We start from the raw sequence: 22,715 nt of genomic DNA on the forward strand, positions 1-22,715 counted from the left end.
TAATTATAAAACAACATGGCTTCTTATATTAAATGAATTAAAGTGACAAAGGAATAATTCTGCTATTTTTAGAGAAATCTCATTTGGATGCTAAATAAAGTATTTGGATATTCAAAGCTTAGAGAAAACTCCAGGGTTTTTTTCGCCCCTCAAATGTGTTAATTTTTAGCCTGATATTTTTTAAAAAATTGAGAAAAATGTAAGCTTCCTCTTCTTGACATGTATACTGCTGAATGTGTAAACAACTTGTTTATGCCATGGTGAGTCTGGGAAGAAGAAAAGGGTTGCACTTTTGATTCTGTATTTTTCTTGAATAGATGCATTCTTTGTAAAGGAGCTCGTTTTCCAGCTACGCTTCCCCGTCCTGCGGTATCAGTGCTGCCATTTAAGCTCCCTTTTTGTCAAACTACAACAGATAAAGGTCAAATGGAGGTAGGTAATCAGAATTTATAATTTAGTTTTTAGATCCATTCTGAAAAACTTAATAAGGAGTTGCAAGTTCTGCCCTGCTCTAAAAGGTCAGTTTTGCTTGCTTTTCACTTTGTCCTTATTGTATGGAAATAGCGTCTCTAGTAATTTTATCTTTCATTCCCATTAAGTATGCACTGAATATCATGCATGCAGATAATCTCCATAAAATGGTTGTCACCTATTAAGTTAAAATCACTTGTACAATTTAGTTGCAGTTCTGTATAATACAGATAATCCTTGACTTACAAAAGTTTGTTTAGTGACAGTTTGAAGTTAAAAAGCACTAAAAAAAGTGACTTATGACCATTGTAGCATCCCCATGGTCACATGATTTACATTCAGATGCTTGACAGCTGACTCACATGACGGTTGCAGTGTCCCAGAGTTATGTGATCCCCTTTGCAACCTTCTAACAAGAAAAGTCAATGGGGAAACCAGATTCAGTTAACAGCCATGTTACTAATTTAATAACTGCAGTGATTCACTTAACAAATGTGGCAAGAAAAGTCATAAAATGGGGCAAAACTCACTTAACAAATTTCTTACTTAACAACATAAATTTTGGGCTTAATTGTGATCGTAAGTTGAGGACTACCTGTACACACACACACACACACACACACACACACACACACACACCATATAGAAACAGTAGCCCTACTTGCATATGTATGTCTCTATTTTAGGAAGATAGTATGCATTCTGTGGTATTATTTATACAAGATGTATAGTGTACAGTATGTATCAATTTCTCAGCTCCCCCCCCAAAAAAGCAAGCTAATGGGTTTCTAAACCTTAAAATTGTAAAGTTACACTTGGAAGCATATGGATGCCACCTGCTGTAATCTTGAAAGCAAGTGGAGATGAAAATGAATAATCTCTCAAATAGTTAAGAGCAAAGCTTTTGACGCTATATATCCAAGTGTACGCATCCTTGAAAGGATGCTTTGCTCAACATTATTTTGATTTTGTAAAGTTTCCTTTACATTTTCAAATTAATTCAAATTCCAGTTAATGTGGTCTATTTTGTTTGCCTATTTCCAGTCTTTTGGAATTTTAATTATCACAGTTTCACAGTAATTTATAAACATGTCCTTGTTCAGTACTAAATTTTATATTATATATCTTGCAGCCGTGATAAAATAGCTGTTATGAACTATGTTTTTCTTTTCTTTCTCTGCATGTCATAGGAGCAATTCTGGCGCTCAGTCTTGTTCCACAATTATTTAGACTATTTATCCCAAAATGGATATGAATATGATGAAAGTGTGAAAGGCCAGGCAATCCAAGAACAACAGAATCTCCTGATGAAAATGTTTGCAGTAAGTGGGTAACGTTATAAATCTGTCTTCTTCAATCTAATGCCTTTCATTTGTACTAGATATCAGCTTCTATTAAGCCTCAGCTCACCAAGCTGATACAGGAGTTAAAGAGAAACATTAAAAGGGCACATATTGGAGACAATTATTTCAAATTTACCTGAGTAAAATTTCTTAGATGCTTGATTATTATATTGCTTAAATAAAAAATCTCACTCAATTATTTCTTTTTCTTTGTAATTTTTTAACATTGTCTGTTCCACACAGTGATTTATTCCATGTGACTAGTTGTTATATTTTATTAACCCTGAAATGGACAAGGAATGTTTAAAGCACAAAACTAGGCAAAATGTAACTTGTTAATACACATACTGTAATGTTCAGCGTAAGTTAAATAGTCATTGCCCCAAAGGTGCTCTTTCAAGAGGCAACTGGACTTTCTTGCCAGTCAACAGAAAAAAATATTGCAAGTGTCCATAGCAAACTGAGATAACATCAAAAAGGTGAAATGTGCATCTTTTTGTGAGTTTTGTGTCATGATGCTGCTTCATTGCATGCCTTCCTCCCATGGTCCTAGATAATTTGACTGTGGACAGAGCTGCTGTAAGAGAGAGGAACCAAAGCACTGGAATAAAGCTGGCAGCAAGTCGCAGATAAGGAGAGGATCTAAGGCAGAAGAAATTTGAACTAGAGGAGATGAATGTGCCTAAGCATTTGTGTCAGGAGTAGCAAGAGCTTTGGGAAGCAAAAGGCCAGATCCAGAGATAAAGGAAAACCAGGCTCAGGAAATGAGTTGCCTTGACCAGCAATTTGTGTTCAAAGCTCAGGCTCTTAGTACCAACCTAGAAATAAAATTAATTAATTGTGTGACTGTCCTACCATGTTTTATAAATAGCCTCAGGAAGCCCGAGTATTCTTGTAACTATAGGGTGAAGACTGAGAGTTTAACACTTATCTGTACTTGCCAGGATCCTAATAAAAATGGCCTATCCTGGCCAAACCCATTTGTTTTTCAAGATAAGCCTGCTTCAACTTCCTTGAAATATAAAGGAGAGACCATTTTCGGAGAGGAACCTGTGAAAGAGAAAGACCATTAAGAGAATTTTCCTCAGCCCATATTTCTATTTACTCAGGCTTCCTAGTGGCTTTCATGTGCTGTGCAGGTTAATTATTAGACAGGTGAAGAGTTTAGTCTTTACCCACACAATTATAGCTAACTGGAAACAAGGCTCATCATGAAACAGATGTTTGAAAAGCAGAAAGAGAGATGGATCTCTTGAATCCACTATTTTTTTTTTTAATTCAAAAAACTACTATACAATAATGGATTATAGTTTGTAAGTATAGTTTTTCTTCAGTGGACGTTTCACATGCAGTTTTCCTGAGGTTGCTCACTTTAACTACTGCATCATAATTGGAGTTATTTTCATAGCTACAAACCGGCTTTATAAGAAAATAGCTGGGACTCATTCTGTTCTGTTCATGGATGTATTAGGATTCCTTGAATTTCTGTCTAGTAAAGAATGAATGGGAACTGAATGTTCTATTCGCTTAAAGAACAAACATTTTTCATCCTCTCTTCCCCACCCCCCAAACAAATATTTCTCTGATAAATGTTAAAACTTTTTTTCCTCCTTGCTTTAAAAATAGTTATCTTGCACACTGGAACGTGAATTTCGCTGTATGGAGCTTGCTGAACTCATGACACAAAATGCCACGACCTTAGCTATCAAATATGCTTCTCGCTCGCGGAAGCTAATTCTTGCCCAGAAACTCAGTGAACTTGCCGCTGAGAAGGTCTCAGAGCTGGCTTCTGCTGAAGAGTATGCTGAGCAAGAAGAGGAAGAAGAGAAGCAGCAGCCGGATTTTAGAAATCACCTGAATGCTGGGTAAAAGTGAACTCTGAAAGGGGACACAAACACATAGCAAATTGTTATAATTTCATTTGTGTTTGAAGTTAGGCAGGTGCTTTCTAAGTCACGGTGGAGAAAAATCTTTTAACTGTCCCATCAGGTCAGATTTACTGTACAAAGGCTCTCAACTGCAGGTAGTGCTTAATTTTTAACCATTCACTTAGCGACTGTAGTTACAATAGCGCTGGAAAAAGTGACTTATAACTAGGTGGTCCTTGCACTTACTTAGCATCCCCATGGTCATGGGATCAAAATTTGGGAACTTGGCAACAGGCGTGTATTTACAATGGTTGCAGAATCCCAGGGTCACATGGTCACCATCTGAAACCTTCCCAAGAAGCTTCCAAGAAGCAAAATCAGTGGGGGAAGCAGCATTTGCTTAACAGCTGCCTGATTCACTTAGCAATTGCAATGATTTTCTTAACAACTGTGGCAAAAAAAAAGTCATAAAATTGGGTGCAACTCAATTGCTTAGCAACAGAAAGCCTCTTCCCAATTGTCGTAAGTTGAGAACTACCTGTATAATATCAAAAACCCAAGGCCTGGATTCAGTAGCGTACTTTGACACCCAAGACAATACCCTAGTGCAACTGATCTGGTGACAGGACGGGAAAAATCAGCAATCCAGCCCTTTTAAAGGCTTCTAGGTAAATGGAAAGAGGAAACTTTGAAGCAGAATGGAAGAAAGGGACACATGCAGTTAAGAAAGGAGAGAAAGGCTCTGGACAAATCCACTGGTGGCTATTGCCACTGAAGGAAACGAAGTATAGTAGCCTGTAAAGAAGTGAATCTTCTGGGCAGTAGCTCAGATTATCACATTTTCGGTTTTTGGAAAACTGAAAAAGTACTATTATTTTAATGGGAATGACTCAGTAATTGATTCCATGAGGACCAGGATAGCCTGTATAATGGAAAGGAAAGGAGTTATTTTATCATTCTTGTTAAACCTGGCTTTTCTTGTGGGGGTGCGTGGCAGTTGCCCTTTTCTTGACACTTTAAGCAAAGGAATAGAAGTCATTGGCTGACTTAGTTTCTCTCTATGCAGGTACAGTAACAGCCCCACAGAATGGAGTTGTGCTCAAGAAAGAAACATTCAATGCCAGCAAAATATGGAGACCCACGAAGAGGATGAGGAGAAAGTGAATGCCCTTCATGAGGCAAAATCTAGTAAGCTCAGCAAGCATCCATGAATATTAAAGCAGAAGGCTATATGGTTATAAATTCAGACTCTGAAGGCTGGGTAGTCCTTTCAGAGAAGGATCACCCCATGGAACAGAGATGGGCAATTTGTGAGGAGTTGGGAGTCCTCACAAATTGTCCTTAGGCAGGCCTGAAGAGGGCCTGTCAGAGATCCTCTGGTGGCACAGTGATGGCATTGGAAGAGCTCTGAACATTTTTATGAGTAGTTATGAGGAAAGGGTAAACCCCCACATGGAAGGCTGAAGTAAGATACAATAAATGCAGACATGAAAAATGCCTGGTTAGACTTGGATGCTATGTTTGGTCACACAAGATGGTTCTTGTTGATCCAAAAAGCAGACTGCACCTGCGAGAAAAATGCGAGGAGGAAGAGGAGGAGGAAGAGTAGTTAAGAGTAGGGGTGAGAAGTTCAAAAGTGCTAGTCTAGTGCATTTGTAGCCCTATTGTACATCCTTTCTGTTTCAATATTTATCACATATAATCATACTCAATTAAACTGGGAAATGTTTTAAATATTTCCTCTGGAATATTAATGTTTCCTCTACTTTAATTCTTCTGAAGGCTCTCCCACGCTGCATGGAAATACATCTGCTTCGAAGTCTGGTAAGTAACTGAATTTATTTTAGGCAAGGAAAAACCCCTTAATTGTTAAACATTTTGTCCAAATATTAGATTTCAGCTATGCAACCATACTCCTACACAATTTGTTAAATGCTTTTCTTCTCATGAACATCTTTTAAACTGATGAAATAAATTGGAAACATTTATACATCATTCAAATTTTTCTTCAATAGTTCCTCCATTGAAATCTTGCTGCCTGATTAATAGAGAGCTCTATTACTTCCAATGTTGCTGTTGTATAGTTTACTGTTGGACTGTGATCTATCAGTTCAGTTTCACAAATGAAGGGCTGCACTGTCCCAGGGACTTTTTATCCAGAAACAGTGTCATGCAAAAGAATGCTAGGTTTTTAGCATAATCTTGTGCCCCTCATTAGAACCAAGTTTCTCCTTGCAACATTGTAATAAGGTTCTGTAAATTGCTGAGAGACCATAGTATTTAGTGACAAAAAGTAAAGTAAATTGTGCAAATATTGCAAATCAGATGTATAAAAAGGAAAAAGTTGAAAAATTAATAGTTCTTTTTTTAAAAGTTCTTTGTTCATTTTTTCCCCTTTTATTGTGGGTTCTCTCTCTCTCTCCCCCTCCCTCCCTCTCTCTCTCCCCCCCCCCTTCTCTCTCTCTCACACACCCCAGGACAACAGAGATCTTGATTTTAAGTAACTCAGGTTAAGACCAAAATCTTTATAGTAGTCCTCGACTTATGACCAAAATTGAGCCCAACATTTCCATTGCAAAGCAAAGCAGTTATTAACCAAATTGCACCTCATTTTACCACCTTTTTGCCACAGGTTATTAAGCAAATCATTACAGTTGTTAAGTGAATCACGTCGTTAAACAACTCTGGCTTTCCCTACTGACTTTGCTTATCAGAAGCCAGCTGGGAAGGTTGCAAGTGGTGGTCATATGACCCAGGGACAATACAACTGTCATGAATACTTGCCAGTTGCAAAGCACTCAAATTTTGATCATGTGACCATGGGGATGCTGTAATAGTCATTGATGTGAAAAACAGTCATAACTCATTTTCTTCAGTGCCATAACTTCGAATGAATGGTCGTAAATTGAGTACTACCACTAACAAATACCTTAATGCAAGTCACAGTGTATTCATTTTTTTATTTTAGCTTATATTTATATAATATCTACTTTTTCTCTTTAGTTCCAATTTTCAAGTTATCTAATTAATAGAATGTTTAAAAAAATTGTAATTATATCAAATTTTATATGAAATAACGTATCAAGATTCACAACACAATTAAAAAGGTGGGGGAAATAAAATAAAATAAACAGTAATAAAGCATGAATGTTAATGCCTGGTCATAACTCAAACATCTATCAATTGCTTAAAGCATTGTAAGCCGCCCTGAGTCTCCGGAGAAGGGCGGCATATAAATCAAATTAAAAAAATAAAAAAATAAAAAAAAATCTAGAGACAAGTTTCTGTTCATGTCTTAAAGATTAGAGGCAGGGCTATATCAAAAGTCCTGCTTAATTCTTGTAAATAAAAATCATTTAGTATAATTTCTTAATACACAGGCAGTATATTAAGTGTTTGGTAAATTTGCACTGATATTCTTTTTCTCTTGCTTCCCCTCCCCCCCCCCTTTTTTTTTTTTTTTTTTTTTGGTTAATGAAAGCTGTCACTGCATCTAACAACTCAATACGAGTAAATCCTTTTAAGGTGAGAACTGATGGCTTTAATTTACTTTACTTTTAAGTAAGATATTGTTGAGGTCCTGCAAGGGAAAAATGTGTTCTTAAATCTCTTGCTGCTGTAGGTATCCAGTAGCCAAAAAGAGGCATTTGTTCACTCGCCCAATATTCTGGATAACCTGACAAGGCTGCCTAAGAAAAATCCCACAATGAATGGTCAAGGAGTTCCAAACAAGAAGAGTCCAATCATCAAACCGTTGATGCCCAAGCCCAAGTCAAAGCAGGTGATGGATTGGACCTTTATCTTATTTTGTGGCAACAGATCTTGGCAAAGTTATTGTTATTGGGTGTAGCAAGTTTTAGGAATGTAATGAAAGCACAAGGATTATCCAAAGACTGATTGGCAGGAAAAAAGATTGGAAAAGGTAGGGCAGGATACTGGTATCAAATGGATTCCTATTTTTTGTTTCCCTATCAAGTTTGAAAATAGATGGTCTTAGTATTAATTGAGTAGTAAAAGGAAATTTTACACTCAGGAAATGTTTCTTTCCTTGCCATGCAGTGGCTGAATAAGAAAGGTAGGCAAGGAAGTGAAACAGACGGTTTGTATAATACAGTTGAAAGTGGGCCAGACATGATGTTTAAACATTTTAATTTTGTTTAGAGCACATAAAAGAATATTAGTGGAATAAATACTTAGATTTAAGTATATACAAATACTCTTAATAGCAAACATTTTTTGCTTTTCAATTACTGCTTATATACTGTTTATATTTACTAGAGCCAGTTTGGTCTAATGGGCACCAGGCTAGAAAGTGAGAGACTGTGAATTCTAGTCCCATCTTAGTTATGAAAGCCAGCTGGGTGACTTTGGGCCAGTCATTCTCTCTCAGCCCGATCCATCTCACAGGGTGGTTGTTGTGTGGACAATAGGAAGAGGAAGGTTTGTTGGATGTCTTTGCCACCTTGAGTTATATGTAAAAATAATAAAGGTAGGATACAAACAAATAAAACTACAACATTTCTCATTTGAAAGCTATTGAGAAATAAACCTCATGTAATTTTTTTTCTAGTCCTAGAGATTTTATAGAAGCTGCACTCTAAACAGTCAGCAATCAAGAAAATGGGTGGGCCCAAAGCAAAAATTAAATTTGCTTTATTTTAAATTAAATTAGAGTACAGTTAACATGCTTACTTTCCATTTAAATCATAGTTTGCTGCACTGCTTAAACCTTTATGTACTGTATTTATTTATCTCACCATCTCCTTCCATTGTAATTAATATTACTGCTTCCAAAACTATTGAGTAAAAAATTACTGCAAAAATATTTTCCCTTAGGAGTTAAATGGATGCTTATCAAAATTAGAGCTTCTTGCTCTGAGAAGCTAAAGAGTATGAAATGTGATATATAAAGCAGCCATTTACGATGAATTACTGAAGTATATATATTTCATTGCTCAGCCTGCAGCAACTGCATTTTTCCAACCCCGAGCACTTACTACTGAAAAGAAAGTCAGAGAAGATAGAGAGGACAAAAATGACACTGTACAATCTGAACTTCAAACTGTGACTGAGAACAAAGATAATAAAAGGTCAGTGTGCCAAAGAGTCTCACATTCCTGTTGTGAGATGACTCTGCCTTTTGGGAATAAAAATGTTCACAGGTAGCATAAAGGTTTTATTTCAATATCTTTTTCTCATCTGTACTGTATTTAGGCCAAAGACTGGGTTCCAGATGTGGCTAGAAGAGAACAGAAGCAGTATTTTATCAGATAATCCTCATTTTGAAGAAACAGAAATAATAAAAGAAGGCATGGTTCGATACCGAGGTTTATCTGCTGAGGAAAGGATGGTAATGGAATCTTCTTTTGGCAGATTATGCCTTTGCTTACCATGTAAAAATGTACAGGGAGTCCTCAATTTACAACCATTCATTTAACAACTGTTCAAAGTCACAATGCCACTGGACTGCTCCTCACACTTAACAACTGTTGTAGCATCCCCACAGACACGTGATCAGAATTCAGGCGTTGGCAACTACATGTATTTATGACAGTGGCAGGATCCCAGGGTCACAAGATTGCTCTTTGCAACTTTCCCAACCAGCTTCCAACAAGCAAAGTCAATTAGGAAGTCAGATTCATTTAATGATTACATGCTTCATTTGAAAACTACAATTATTTGCTTAACAATTATGGCAAAAAAAAAAAATGTAAAACCAGGCACGTCTTACTAATTGCCTTGCTTATCAACATAAATTCTGGTCCCTATTTGATTGTAAGTTGAAGACTGCATGAATTCTTTTTTTCACTTTTCTTGAAGTCACACAATTTTACAAGTAAAAAGCAGGAAGTAGAATGTAGTCCTTTTTTCCCCCCAGAGATAATGTGTGGAGTTCCTCCTCTGGATGCATGTTTGACTAATAATCCATTTCATACATTATCTTGCCTCTTCTCCAATAAGTTTTTTCTTCTTGCCCGTTGCAACAATGTAATGATCCTATGTAGAAATTCAGCAAAGAGAGTGATTGGTCAAAATAATTCATTGAAATTTATGGCTGAATGATTGAACCTGATTATCTGTAATACTACTTCAGTACTAACTTTGAAACCACACTCAGCTGAAGTACCTGGAAACGTTGCAATGAAAATATACAAGGCCATTTCATACCACTGCTTCAGTGCCAGATCATTCAGCCACCTGGTCTTATTCTTTCTATACCTGATTTCTGGGAAATTAAGAATAATTTTGTCACGCTTGTAAAGGTTCAAAATTGACAAATTCCAGTATGGTTCCATTGCTAATGTCTTCAATATTATTATTTGTTGTTCAGTCATTAAGTCATGTCTGACTCTTTGCGATCCTATGGACTGTAGCACACCAGGCTGTCCTATCTTCCACTAGCCTACTGATAATGTCCATGGGGTTTTCTTGGCAATAGGTTGCCATTTCCTTCTCCAGTGAACCACATTTTGTCAGACCTCTCTGCTATGACTTGTCTCCGCTATGACTTTAGGTGGCCCAATGCATGGCTTAGCTCATAGCTTCTTTGAGCTGAACAAGCCCCTTTGCCATAACAAGGCAGTGTTCCATGAAGGACCTTCAAAATTATAGTCTCCATTACGCACATACATAGGAGCTTAATATTTATGGGGAAGTTACATTAATTAATGACAATATTATAATTTAATAGCAATTGTAGAAGTTTTACTGTTCTGTTTTTGTTTCCCTTAATGTAAGGTTTGGACGGAGAAAGCCAAAGGTAGAGAAACCAGTGATCCATCTGAAGGGAAAAAGCGAAAGCGCCCAGAGGATGTTAACAATAAAGAGGAAGAAGGCCAAGAACAAAACTCAGAAGAGGATGTGGGCTCTGTTAAAAAATCCAAAGGATTCAACCAGTCTACCTTTGCAAAACTCTCAACATTTGCATATAAGCGGAGTTAAAAGAAATATTTTACTTGTCGATATTAGCCTGTAGTATTTAAAACTTTCCCAACAGATGGATGAAGACTGTTCCCCTAAGGAAATGTGCTTCTGTTTTGAACATTCAAGAAAAGGAAGTTTGTGGAATCATGGCCATGAAGATATGCAGAATACATGGATTTAGGAATGGAGGTTCATATTCTGGAGCAAGGTGACCTATTCTGAAGCTCTGTGAAACCACCTGTTCCTGTGCAAGCACATCCTTGATGGCTGTATGGCTGAAGTTATAGCTTATCTACGTTGTGTTGGATAGTTAGTAATCTAATTAGCCTTTATAGATCTCAAGGTGTTACCGTTGTGACTGTAGAATGGGTTCCAACTGATGTATGTTTGTGACCTAAAGCCAGGTATTCTCTAAATTGCTCCTTCAGATACCACGTGTGGGTAGTGCTTTATAGGACACTAAAGCAAGAGAGGGCAGAATGGAGCACGTGGAGGAGGAGACATGTGACTCAGGAGATGAACTGTGTGCTAACTTGATACCAAGTTCCAGTTTGTTTTCTCCATTTCCTCCAGGCCCAGCATATAACAAGGATTGTTATTTTATCTGCCTCGTCAGCTGAACGTAATAATGGAGCCAGCTCATTATTTCCTTGCCATTCAAGTTAAACCCTCCAATGGTTTGTGTCATTCAACTTCCATTCTAAAAAAATCCATAAAGAATGGATTTTAGTTACCTTGATTCAGACTCCCACCAGACTGATATCTGCCATATAAGTCATATTCCACTCCCAGGTAGCATTGTATTCTAGAAGTTAAATCAAAGCCCAATTTATGGGAGGATCCTAGCCCCTGGCATTAAACTGTGTCCTTTAGTTCTGTGTAGTAAACTGAAAAATCCCAGGCTCAGACTATTGTGCCATTGTTCTCCACATCTTATAATGTTTTATTTTTATGTTACTGGTGATTTTAAATAAAGCAAGAACCTTTTTTATTTTGGCTGTTGAATACTTTATTTCCATTTTCCACATCTTTCACTGGTAGTCCTCACTTAGTGACTAGAATTGAAACGGGCAACTCCACTGCTAAATGTTGCGGAGAGAAAATCACTTTCCAATAAGTGCAGTGGCTGCAATGGACTTAGAATATCACTTTCCATTTGATTGTTAGGTAGGTCAGCGCAGTCATTAAGAAAAACATCACACGACAAGTTATGATTTTACTTCTATATTCTTCATTAGCTCTGCTTGTCACAAGTCAGTTGGAAAGAACAAAAATGGCAGTCACATGACTGGGACACTGCCAGTTGTAAATGTGTGCCAATTGTGATGTGTTCAAGTGCAACAGGGGTACTCTTTTAACAGTCATAAATGTGAGGGATTGGTCACAATTTCTTTTATACTGTTCCAATTTTAAATGGTCACTAAACAAGTTGGTAAACAAGGACTACTAAAACTTTGAAATTCCCAAATTCCTCCAAAATCTCTTAAACCAGCCATATAATTGTCTTTACTTCTAGCCACCTGAGAAAGCTGAGACTACATGGCATGGCATGGGCCCGGGGTACTTGCAGGATCACCTCCTACCGGCCTCCCACCGCCCAGTGCATTCACAAAGTATTGCCCTCCTCCGGGTGCCATTGGCCAGACAATGTCGGCTGGTGGCGCCCAGGAGGAGGGCATTCTCTGTGGCCGCACCGACCCTCTGGAATGAATTACCCACTGAGCTCCGGACGGCCCCCCGACCTTCGCTCTTTCCACGGTGGCCTGAAGACATGGCTTTTTCAGCAAATCTGATCATCTGGGAGATTTTAGTTCTAACTGTTGGGGGATTTTAATTGGATTATTTTAACATTAATTTATTGTTTTGTTGTTTTATTGTTGTGAGCCGCCCTGAGTCCTTTGGGAGAAGGGCGGCATATAAGTATGAATAAAATAAATAATGCCAGATGTTCCCTCCACCTGACCCAAAGAATAGTGTAAAAACACAGTTCAGTGAGTGGGCTGGGGCAAGATTTCAGTACTTACTACTTACACACATAGCAACCCTCATACTAGGAAAATTTAAAAAAGGAAGTATGAATAGGTATAGAAACCGACCAGAAGGGTTAACGTGATTTAATGACAAGTTTGTGACTCTGTCAGAGTTGCTTAAGATTTGGGCCATCTAAATCTGGTTTTAGTCAATTTTTTAAATTTTATATTATTTATACATATCAATGTGTGAATGGTGTGATACCTGGGTATCATACATTTCAATACAAATAAACAATATTGTTACTCATAATTATTACATTTCATTTTCATTATTTCATATTATTTACACATGCCCTTAACTTGCTTTAATGCATTGTAAGCCGCCCTGAGTCTCTGGAGAAGGGCGGCATATAAATCGAACCAATAAATAAATAAATAAAACTACCACCCTTCAGTTCCTAAACCACCTTCTTTAATATATCTTAATATGTTAATATATACTGTATATACTATTATTCCCCTCTTATTTCTATCTCTTTTTTAACTTTTTCCCCAATATCACTATAATATTCAAAGGCTTTTTTTTCTATTTCACATCTTTCATCTGTTTTATTATTCATATTTCCCTTATTTAGCTCTTCACATCTATTTATATTAAAGTTTCATCCTTCATTCTTTCATTATTCAATGTCTCAATGTGCACTTCTAATATCAATCATTTAAACATTTAAAGTACATCTATTCATGTTTTTCCAATCTGTGTAATTCATGTTTACATTAAAAAATATTCTTAATTTTTTTATAATTCCCCTATTTTATTCTTCACATCTATTTTTATTAAAGTGTTTATCCTGATATCTGTTGCACTACATACAAAATAATTATCCATCCTATATAGTTAAATATTAATACTCATTATTGAAATATATTCATAGAAAATCTTTTACTCTTTTTTCCCACCTTATCCATCATCTCTTGCCCATGTCGAAATTTTTAGTCTTATTTTTTTCTTGGTTTGCCTCCCATATACCTCTCTTAAATCTTTTACTCCATCTACTTCTAAATCTATTTTCTGACTATACGATCTAACTTTTTCTCCCCTCTCTACCCTTTCCCACTGTCTAGTTTTAAAGCTGTCTGTTCTAGCCCCTATCTTTTCCCCCCAAACATCGTCCTGTTCCTCCCATTTCCTTTTTAAATCTTTTAAAGTGATTTTCCCGTTTTAATTCCTTAATCATTATTGATTTTGGTGATATCTCCTCCTTGTCTTCTTTTTGCTGGTTTCTCAATTCTGCTTTCCCCTCCATTCCTTCTGATGGCTCCATTCTTTCCTCATTGTCCTGGTCTTTGTTCATTGTCCCTTGTATAATATTTTCCAGTTTTTGGTCTATGCAATCAAATATTTCCACCATCTCCTTATGTTGTTCCTGTATAAGGTCCTTAATACTTTGAAACATTAACTCCATCCGTTTGGATCTCCACTCACTTTCGCCTTGCGTTGCTCCTTTGTTTTAGAGGTCTCTTTAGTCAATTGTCCAGGAATTGTTGATTCAAAAGCAGAGCTTCCAGGTCACAATTTTAATGTCTCATCAGTGTGAGTCAAATCAATTTTAATACACCAGGAGATTATCCACGCCTCCTTTAGTCACTTTTATACGTTCAATAATATTCAGGGGACTCTTAGCTAAAATTCTTGTTTGATATTCAAATCTTCAGTGGTAGATCAAATCTTAGAGTAGATACATGTAATTCAATAAATGTTTTCAGTCCTTTCAATGGTTATTCCCAAGTTGCATAGTTCCTCTTTCATCAGCAGATGGAACTCTCTGCAACCTGCTTCAGCCTCTGCTTTGTTATTGACAAGTCCAATTTAATTATTTTCAATTAAAAATCCAGTAAATGGACAGTATTAATAAGAAAAAATTTGAAACCATAATTTTAATATGTCTTCTCGGTACCACGCCTTTTTGCTTTGAGAGTTCAATTTTCTATTTATTTTTTTAACAAATTTTCTCTTCTTAAATTCTCCAGTATTTTTTCAAAGTGTTTGCACGTCTCTATGACAAATAGTTCTAAATATATATTCCCCTTAGATTTCATGGGGTCCAATTTCAACAAAATAATTCTCTCATCCAGTTCGCAAACCATTCACTGTCTCTTCGTTCCTGCACTGTCTAGGTATTCAGACTATCCCCAGTTTCATGGCAGCCATGTTTGCTGCTGCTTTTCCCCGTCTTCAGAGGAGGGGGCTTTCCGAGTCAGGAAAGAGAGATGTGGCTTTCCTCGACCTGCAAGGTGGTCCCCCTTTACTTCATGACCCTCCAGGGTGGCTATGTCTCCAATTGGAGCCCTCTGCCAGGAAGAGTTCAGAATGGGGCTGTGGAGCTCGCGGTCCTTGCTTCCGATAGCGTTGGGAGTACAGCCGGAAGTCTGGGCCATCTAAATCTTTTAAATAAGTAAGATTGTGAAATATACAAGTTCAAGCAACAGAAGGCAGTGAGGCAAGAAAGTTTATCAATGGGGAAATAGTCTGTCACCAAGCCTGTAGAGTAAAGCATCCATTTTGCAATTTCATCTAATGCTAGAACTGACTGGAAAAAACATCAGATGGGCTACACAGAGTGGAAAACATGGGAATTCAGCAGTCCGTGTGCTCAATAGAGTGAAAATGTCACACATGAATGTGTTCTTGCAATGTTCTCAAAGCAATAGTTCCATGTAAACCACAATTATGGCACAGGGTTTTTGTTTATTTTCATCTTTTATTCTTCTTTCATTTATTGGTTGTTGTAAACTTCCAGAGTTACTTAAGATTAGAAGGGCATATAAATCTTAAATAAATAAAGCTAAATGGGAAGCCTTGAATTTAATAAAATAAAAATATAGAGCAAATAGCCTGCAGTAAGAGTTCAGCAACATATCTTCATGTATGAGAAAAGCATTTTTGGATTTTTCAAGCAGGAACTGGAAAGATTCCCTTAAAGTTTTGGAGAGCCACAAACAAGTCATGGGGGAGTACATGTATTAATCAGTGCTTCAACTCAACAGAAGGCAGTTTTCAACTGACACACGAACCGTAACCAATACAGCTTTATAAATTCCTTTTAAGAAGCAGTTTGGGAATATTCTGTTTATTCTTTTTTGCATCATTAAAACAGGAGATGCATATTTGGGCAAATGAATAATGAGCAGTAAACATGTAAAAAGATTTATTTATTATTAGATTATCCTGCCTTTTGTTACTTTATAAGTAACTCCTTGAGGTCCCGTCGGCCAAAGAGTGTCGACTGGTGACTCCCAAGGAGCGGGCCTTCTCTGTGGCGCACCTACTCTGTGGAATCAGCTCCCCCTGGAGCTCCGGGTGGCTCCTGACCTTCACTCCTTCCGCCGTGATCTTAAAACATGGTTATTTGGCCTGCCCGGATTGGATTGAAGGGGTTTTAAATGTGATTTTAACAGGTTCTTATATTTATTATATTTTATAATTGAATTTTGTATTTATTGTTGTGAGCCGCCCTGAGTCCTTTGGAGAGACGACGGCATACAAGCCCAAATAATAAATAATAAATAATAATAACTCAAGGTCATTAATATATATATAATTCTCCTTCCTCTTTTTCCCCACAACAACTCTGTGAGGTGGCTTGGGCTGAGAAGAGAGTGACTGGCCCAGATGGCTTTTATGTCTGAGGGAGGACTAGAACTCAAAATTTCCTGGTGATTGTCCCAATATTACCCAGCCAGTTTTCGTGCCTAAGGAGGAACTAGAATTGGCAGTCTGCTGGTCTGCCTGAGCCTTAACTGGTAGTTCTGCCAACCTAGATAGGCTTTAAATGTACAATGGAAATCAAAACCTCTTTTTTTTCCTGAGTTAGCACCTTAGTCTAGTATTTTTTAATGCTGAAAGGCTCCAATCTTGTGGAGCATCGCATTTACCTAATCGATAATATCTAACAGCAATTTTTGCTGGATTGAAGTAACCTAGACATTTGTTATAAACAGTGTATTGAAGTATAAATCACTTCATCAATACCAAAATAATATGTCCAAATATAAACAAATAAGGAAATGCATGAACACAGCTATGTTGATCCATAAATTTAAAAGCAGGCCTTTCTTTTTTTATATATTTCTTTTCTTTTTTTTTCTTTATTCAGAGGAATTTTCAGAAGATGGTTGTTTTAAAAAAGCAGGAGTCCTTTGACAGTTTAGCAAAACTGAATAGGTTCTACGCCAGAAATGTTAAATTCCAATTTCACTGTATTGTAAATTACTTGCTTAAGGCCACTATTGTGCTTGCTGCAAGTTCTCAGTATAAAATATCTCACCTTACTGTGGTAATATAACACACTGGGATGATTACAGATGAATACTTTCTGTTCAAGTGATATACAAGTATAAACATTTTTGTAGCCAACTGAAATATTCAGTTGGGAGTGGAATTCTGGTGTTACATTTGGGAGTGGAATTCTGGTCTTAATTAAAACTATATAAATATTCATGATCCTATTTATTTATTTATTTTGCATCTGTTGGTATGCAAGCATTATTTTTCCAGATGAATACAAGGAGAAGGGAGTTCCAGAAGACAGGGGCTACCACAGAAAAGGCATCCTTCCTAAGCCCTGGCAGCATTTAAGGGAAGAGACTTAAGAATATCTGTCAGGGATACTTTAATTTGGATTTGGTTACTGGCGTTCTATTTTTAAAACTGGCCGTATTTAACCAATAGATATTAGTAATTCAACAGCCCTCTGAATAGCATTTGATCATCAGGAATTTTCTTTCCTTGAAGCAATAAGATACATTGGACTAGAAACAAAAGTCTTTAACATTAGATAATGACCTTTGCCTTAGATAAACATTATAGAAGAAATCTGGCCATGGAGACAGGTATTATTGACCAATGCTGGCTGAGAACGCTAGAAGCAGTTGTAACACTTACGATTCCCGGAATGGGGAGGACAGGACACTAGGGACAGGGAAACTTCAGAATAAAGCAAAGCTTAATGTTTGGAGAAGTTCAATATTTGGGGACTGGAGCCTTCTGTTTATTGTTTAAACAAGGTTCAGTTATATTTGACCTTAAAGCAGCCACTACTCAGAACCCAAGGTCAAAAATCTGTTACATCACAATATGCCAAGTTTCCCATAAGTCACTAAAGAAATGTATAATGCAGTCAAACTCACAATTTGAACTGACATAGTTCAAATTGTGAGTTCAACTGACACTGATTTGATGTGGTGGTTAAGGTGCTGGCCTAGAAACCAGGAGACTGTGATTTCCAGAGGCATGAAAGTCTGCTGGGTGATTGAGGCCACTCTCCAGCCCAACCCAACCCATCTCACAGGTTTGTTATTGTGAAAACAAATAAGTGTTTAAGTATGTTTGCTGCCTTGACTTACGGTACTGTAGGAAGTTAGCACCCACCCCTTTCCTGGAAGAGTGAAATATTTTAGGAAATATGAAAAAGGCAGAATATTATATTTCCCTGTATGAGAAATATGAGAAGCATATTTTAAAGACAAAGCAGCTCCCACCTTCCTGCCCCCCGCCCTTTGTCAATGGGCCATTAAGGCCTGGGCCAGTCTATTCTACATAACAAAGATCTACCTCCTTCAGGCAGAGCCATAGTAGGAATTGTCAAAGATAGGATTAGCCCTCAACACAATAGCAACAGAAACTAACACAATGGGACCCATCTAGACAGAGGCTCACCACATGGCACCTGGGAAGATTGCATCAGCCAGCAAGACCCCCACCCCCTGGGAGTCTGACAACCAATCAGGATACTCTTTCGGGGCCCCAAGAAATGCAGAGCCAGAGAGAGCATAAAAACCCAAGGATTTGCTGTATCTGCCCCTTTTCTGTTCAGGAACTCAAGCCATGTGATCCTGTCCACCATTAAACCATCTTTCCAAGCAGTCTCCATGTTTCCAGTGTCTGTTTTCCCCACTTGGAGCAGAACCTAGAAGGATGTTTCTTCCAACAATTGGCGACCCAGATGGGACTCCAAGCTAACCTAACCAATGGACCAGGCCCAGGTAAGCCTCCCTTGCTAGCAGCAGACCCATTGAGTCTGTGGGTATGTTTTCCTGGACCTTGGCCATTTGGAACTAGGTTTTAAAGGGGTTTTGAGTTTGAGCTCAAAGGCTGCTTGGAAAGAAGGTGAGTACCTCTAAATTTTAATTTTAAAGTATGGAAAAGCATGGGAAATTTGTGTATGCCTGCATGTGTGTGAGTGAAGGCCCTTCTCCCAATCACAGTTGGATCTTGCTTCCTCTGTGCATTTCCTAGCCGCAGAAAGACTAACAGTCTGGAGAGCATGGGGGTTTTGCCAGAGCACAGGACCTTCTGTTAGGGAAGGAGGATGTGTGTGTGTGGGATTCCACCTGGAAAACAGTCTGATTTCACCTCTTTGAGCGACCTCTAGCCGCACCTCTGCCTACTGCTAGCTCCACTGAGCCATGACCGGTAGGATAGAGAAAGCAAGGGGGGGTTGCCAAATGTGGAACTTTGTGTTTAAAAGGAATGGAAGCCGAGCGAAAGCCAAGCGTGTGAAGGGGGGAAATAAATTGTGAAAGGGAAACCCGGTTTTGTCCAGCCCAGACACGGGGCGAGCGTGTGTGTGTGTAAGAGGAGGTGCCCACACCTGGCTGCAGGGGTCAGCAGGTCCTCGCGGATCCCCTTTTTGGATCCGAAAAGTTGTGGTGATTCCCTAGAGGAAGGGGCCCATACTTCGCAAGGGAATCGAAGTCCTTCCCAGAGCTTTTTCCTCTGAAAACTGAGAGCGTGCCACCCGGCTAAGTCGAAGTGATCCTTCTGGAGAAAAGGAAAGGGTCATGGGTAGCGATAGTTCGCGGGTGGCGGGGACCCCAGTAGATGAAGTGCTCGCGGCCTGGGACGCCAGGCGGGTGCCCATATTGAGGGGCATGGATAAAAGGAAATTAGGAAAATTGTGTCGAAAATGGGCTTTGCTAAGAGATAACACCGGGAGACAAATTTGGCTAAATAAAGGTACTTAAAAGAAAAGGGAGATATATAAATAGGAATGTTGGGGGTTTTGTTTGTTTTGTTTGTTTGTTGGGTTTGTTTTGTTTGTTTGTCCCTCTGTCTTCTATGCAACCACATGGTATGTTTCTTAAGATTTGTGCCTTCCCTAATTTAACTGAGATTTACATGGGAATGATCAGTATGTGTGAAATCTCAGAGTTCTGCTTTCTTCTCTTTGTCCTTCTTCTCTTTATGTGTGTGTGTCTAAGTCTTTGTGCGCCCTCGAGGTAATTGTAACTGTAAAATGTATTTGATCTCTAGAGACAAGAATTTTAAATTGTTAGAAAAGAAAAGAAAAAAAGGTTGAAACAATGAAAAATGGGAGAGAGAGAAAAAAGAAAGAAAGAGCCTTTGCCCTGTATTTGTCTGGCCAACAAATACAGATTGAAGAGAGCATTTCATTTCATTTCTATTTTTTTTCTCCTTCCCTCCCTATATCTTAAAGTAACAACTCAAGTGTATGAGGAAACGTTTTAAGTTTGTTTACAAGAAAAAAAATCAGTCTTGCATTTACTGTATGTGTTTAAATGGGTTTACCTGTTCATCTCTTTCCTGAAGCATGTGAATCCAGTTTTTTCTTATCTGTTGTGTCTCCATTTTGTTGAAACTGTATCATCTGTTTAGTAACTGCAATACTGTTGTGTTCTTTCTTTTCAAACTCTGCAAGCTATCTAACCCCCCCCCCCCCCAATCTGTAATCCTGTTACAGTGCCTTTCCTGGGAAGATTACCCACAAAAAGGGGGAGGGGACCCTGTTCTAATGTCTTTCAGCCCTGCACAAAGGACTCTGCAACCTGTGGAAGCAGAGCACATGGATCCAGATGCTGCCTCCAAAGGAGACCTTCCATCAGTTTGAACCAGAAATTGGGTTTGAATCCATCCTCCACTGAAAGTCATCACAGCAACCAGAGTGGAGCAGATCTTCCCAAACCTGACTGACCAGCCCTACCACCAAGCATGCTATCCAGCAGACATGAAAGAAAAGACCCTGAGATGTACAACACCAAAAGACTCTTTTCAATCCTCAGAAGACAGCTGGAAAGACTATGGGGAGGGTGGAAATTCATTGTAAGGTTTTCTTTCTTGTCTCATTTATATTGTAATCAGTTTATTGTAAGAATTGTATTTGGGAGTGATTGCCACAGCAAGTTATGTACACTCTAGATTTCTGTCTGGTGGAGAGGAGAAATATGTCCAAAATGTTTGTATTGTCTGTATTGTAAAAGTAGCTGCATACACATGCACACACAGAGAGACACACTATTCAGAATTAGATTGAGACTATTTCCTTCACTTATCTCCACACGAAGCTTCTCCTAGGTTGATTTTTGCTCTGTAGCACTAAAAGCCCAAGAAGTCATATCTCCCTGCTAATTCCATGGGGAAGGAAGCAATACCCCTCAGGCAATTCCCTCACTTGAAGAGATAGCAGAAAAGTGATCTCCAAAACCCAAGCCCTGACTGTGACTCACAAATGATGCTGCCCAGTTGCCCAGTAAAGGAAGATATATTGCACTGGTGGTCTCATGAGCAGAAATCCCAGGGCTCATTATGTGTAACACCAAAAAAAAAAAAAGAATGGATATTGTACACTGGCTAACCTCAATTTGGACTCACAAATCCTGGATGCACTAAACTAAGAGCTAGGACAGGTTCAGTAACCAACCCTTGGAAATGGGCAGCCTGCAATTTAAAGGAAAATCATGGCTGTGAAAAATTTTGGGACATGTGTTTGCTTGAAACCTGACTGGAAGCTCACAGAAAGTAATATTTGAAGTCTGAAATTAATTGGCATGGAAAATTGGATACTGTAAAATTCTTACCAGAAATTTTTTCCTGGCTGCTAGACCTTCATGGTTGAAAGCTTTTGGAAGCCACTGAAGGAATCCTTTTCTGTTGCCTCTATCAATGCCTCCCCTTTGCATTAGAAAATTAAAAGCACCCATTAAGCCTCCCTGATGTGATCAATTTTAATCTTTTGCCAAGAACTTGTTTCAAAACTCACGTTTTGAAAAAAAAAAAAGAGTAGGGATTGTAGGAAGTTAGCACCCACCCCTTTCCTGGAAGAGTGAAATATTTTAGGAAATATGAAAAAGGCAGAATATTATATTTCCCTGTATGAGAAATATGAGAAGCATATTTTAAAGACAAAGCAGCTCCCACCTTCCTGCCCCCCGCCCTTTGTCAATGGGCCATTAAGGCCTGGGCCAGTCTATTCTACATAACAAAGATCTACCTCCTTCAGGCAGAGCCATAGTAGGAATTGTCAAAGATAGGATTAGCCCTCAACACAATAGCAACAGAAACTAACACAATGGGACCCATCTAGACAGAGGCTCACCACATGGCACCTGGGAAGATTGCATCAGCCAGCAAGACCCCCACCCCCTGGGAGTCTGACAACCAATCAGGATACTCTTTCGGGGCCCCAAGAAATGCAGAGCCAGAGAGAGCATAAAAACCCAAGGATTTGCTGTATCTGCCCCTTTTCTGTTCAGGAACTCAAGCCATGTGATCCTGTCCACCATTAAACCATCTTTCCAAGCAGTCTCCATGTTTCCAGTGTCTGTTTTCCCCACTTGGAGCAGAACCTAGAAGGATGTTTCTTCCAACAGTACTTATGAAACAATAAATGTAGGATAAAAATCTAATAAACAAATGAATTAAATAAATAAATACATATCTAGGATTGATATCAAAATTCTTAGCAAACACATACCTCAGTAAATGACCCGGAAATAATAAATGCTGCAGCTTTACTGAATTAGTCATTGAGGTAGTGATATTTGGGTGGAAGATGTACTAAGGCCCCTACCAAATGTTTGTTTCTAAATTTGTAGCGAGTATACTACTAAGGTCTCACTGTGACTACCAAAAACACAATTATGAAAAGAGGAAAGCAGCTGAAAGAAGTCAATTTTGATTTGGGGAAGATGAAAATAAAAAGGGTAAAAGTAATCAAACACCTTTTAACTTCTAAGAACAGGTTGGATTTTGCTACTGTATGTTATGACTAACAAGAATCATGGGCGAGGACAATATTAATTATTTCTATAACAGTTCCTGCTGTAGAACATTCTTT

General features: G+C 38.2%; 1 protein-coding gene across 1 annotated transcript in view; it reads left to right on the plus strand.

Moving 5' to 3' along the window:
- Positions 1 to 10,624, plus strand: part of WDHD1 (WD repeat and HMG-box DNA binding protein 1) — a 29,263-nt gene extending 18,639 nt beyond the window's left edge. The window contains exons 16-25 of the mRNA XM_070931663.1: positions 318 to 432; positions 1,662 to 1,793; positions 3,441 to 3,679; positions 4,749 to 4,870; positions 5,465 to 5,506; positions 7,164 to 7,207; positions 7,305 to 7,463; positions 8,642 to 8,772; positions 8,897 to 9,032; positions 10,421 to 10,624. Of these exons, the coding sequence (XP_070787764.1) occupies positions 318 to 432; positions 1,662 to 1,793; positions 3,441 to 3,679; positions 4,749 to 4,870; positions 5,465 to 5,506; positions 7,164 to 7,207; positions 7,305 to 7,463; positions 8,642 to 8,772; positions 8,897 to 9,032; positions 10,421 to 10,624 (1,324 nt within the window). The remainder of the gene's footprint in view (positions 1 to 317; positions 433 to 1,661; positions 1,794 to 3,440; positions 3,680 to 4,748; positions 4,871 to 5,464; positions 5,507 to 7,163; positions 7,208 to 7,304; positions 7,464 to 8,641; positions 8,773 to 8,896; positions 9,033 to 10,420) is intronic.
- Positions 10,625 to 22,715: the final 12,091 nt, after the last annotated feature.

The sequence above is a fragment of the Pituophis catenifer genome, unplaced genomic scaffold (assembly GCF_029215685.1).
Source record: "Pituophis catenifer annectens isolate HBS135680 unplaced genomic scaffold, rPitCat1.0.hap2 SCAF_1, whole genome shotgun sequence".
Classification (NCBI taxonomy): domain Eukaryota; kingdom Metazoa; phylum Chordata; class Lepidosauria; order Squamata; family Colubridae; genus Pituophis; species Pituophis catenifer.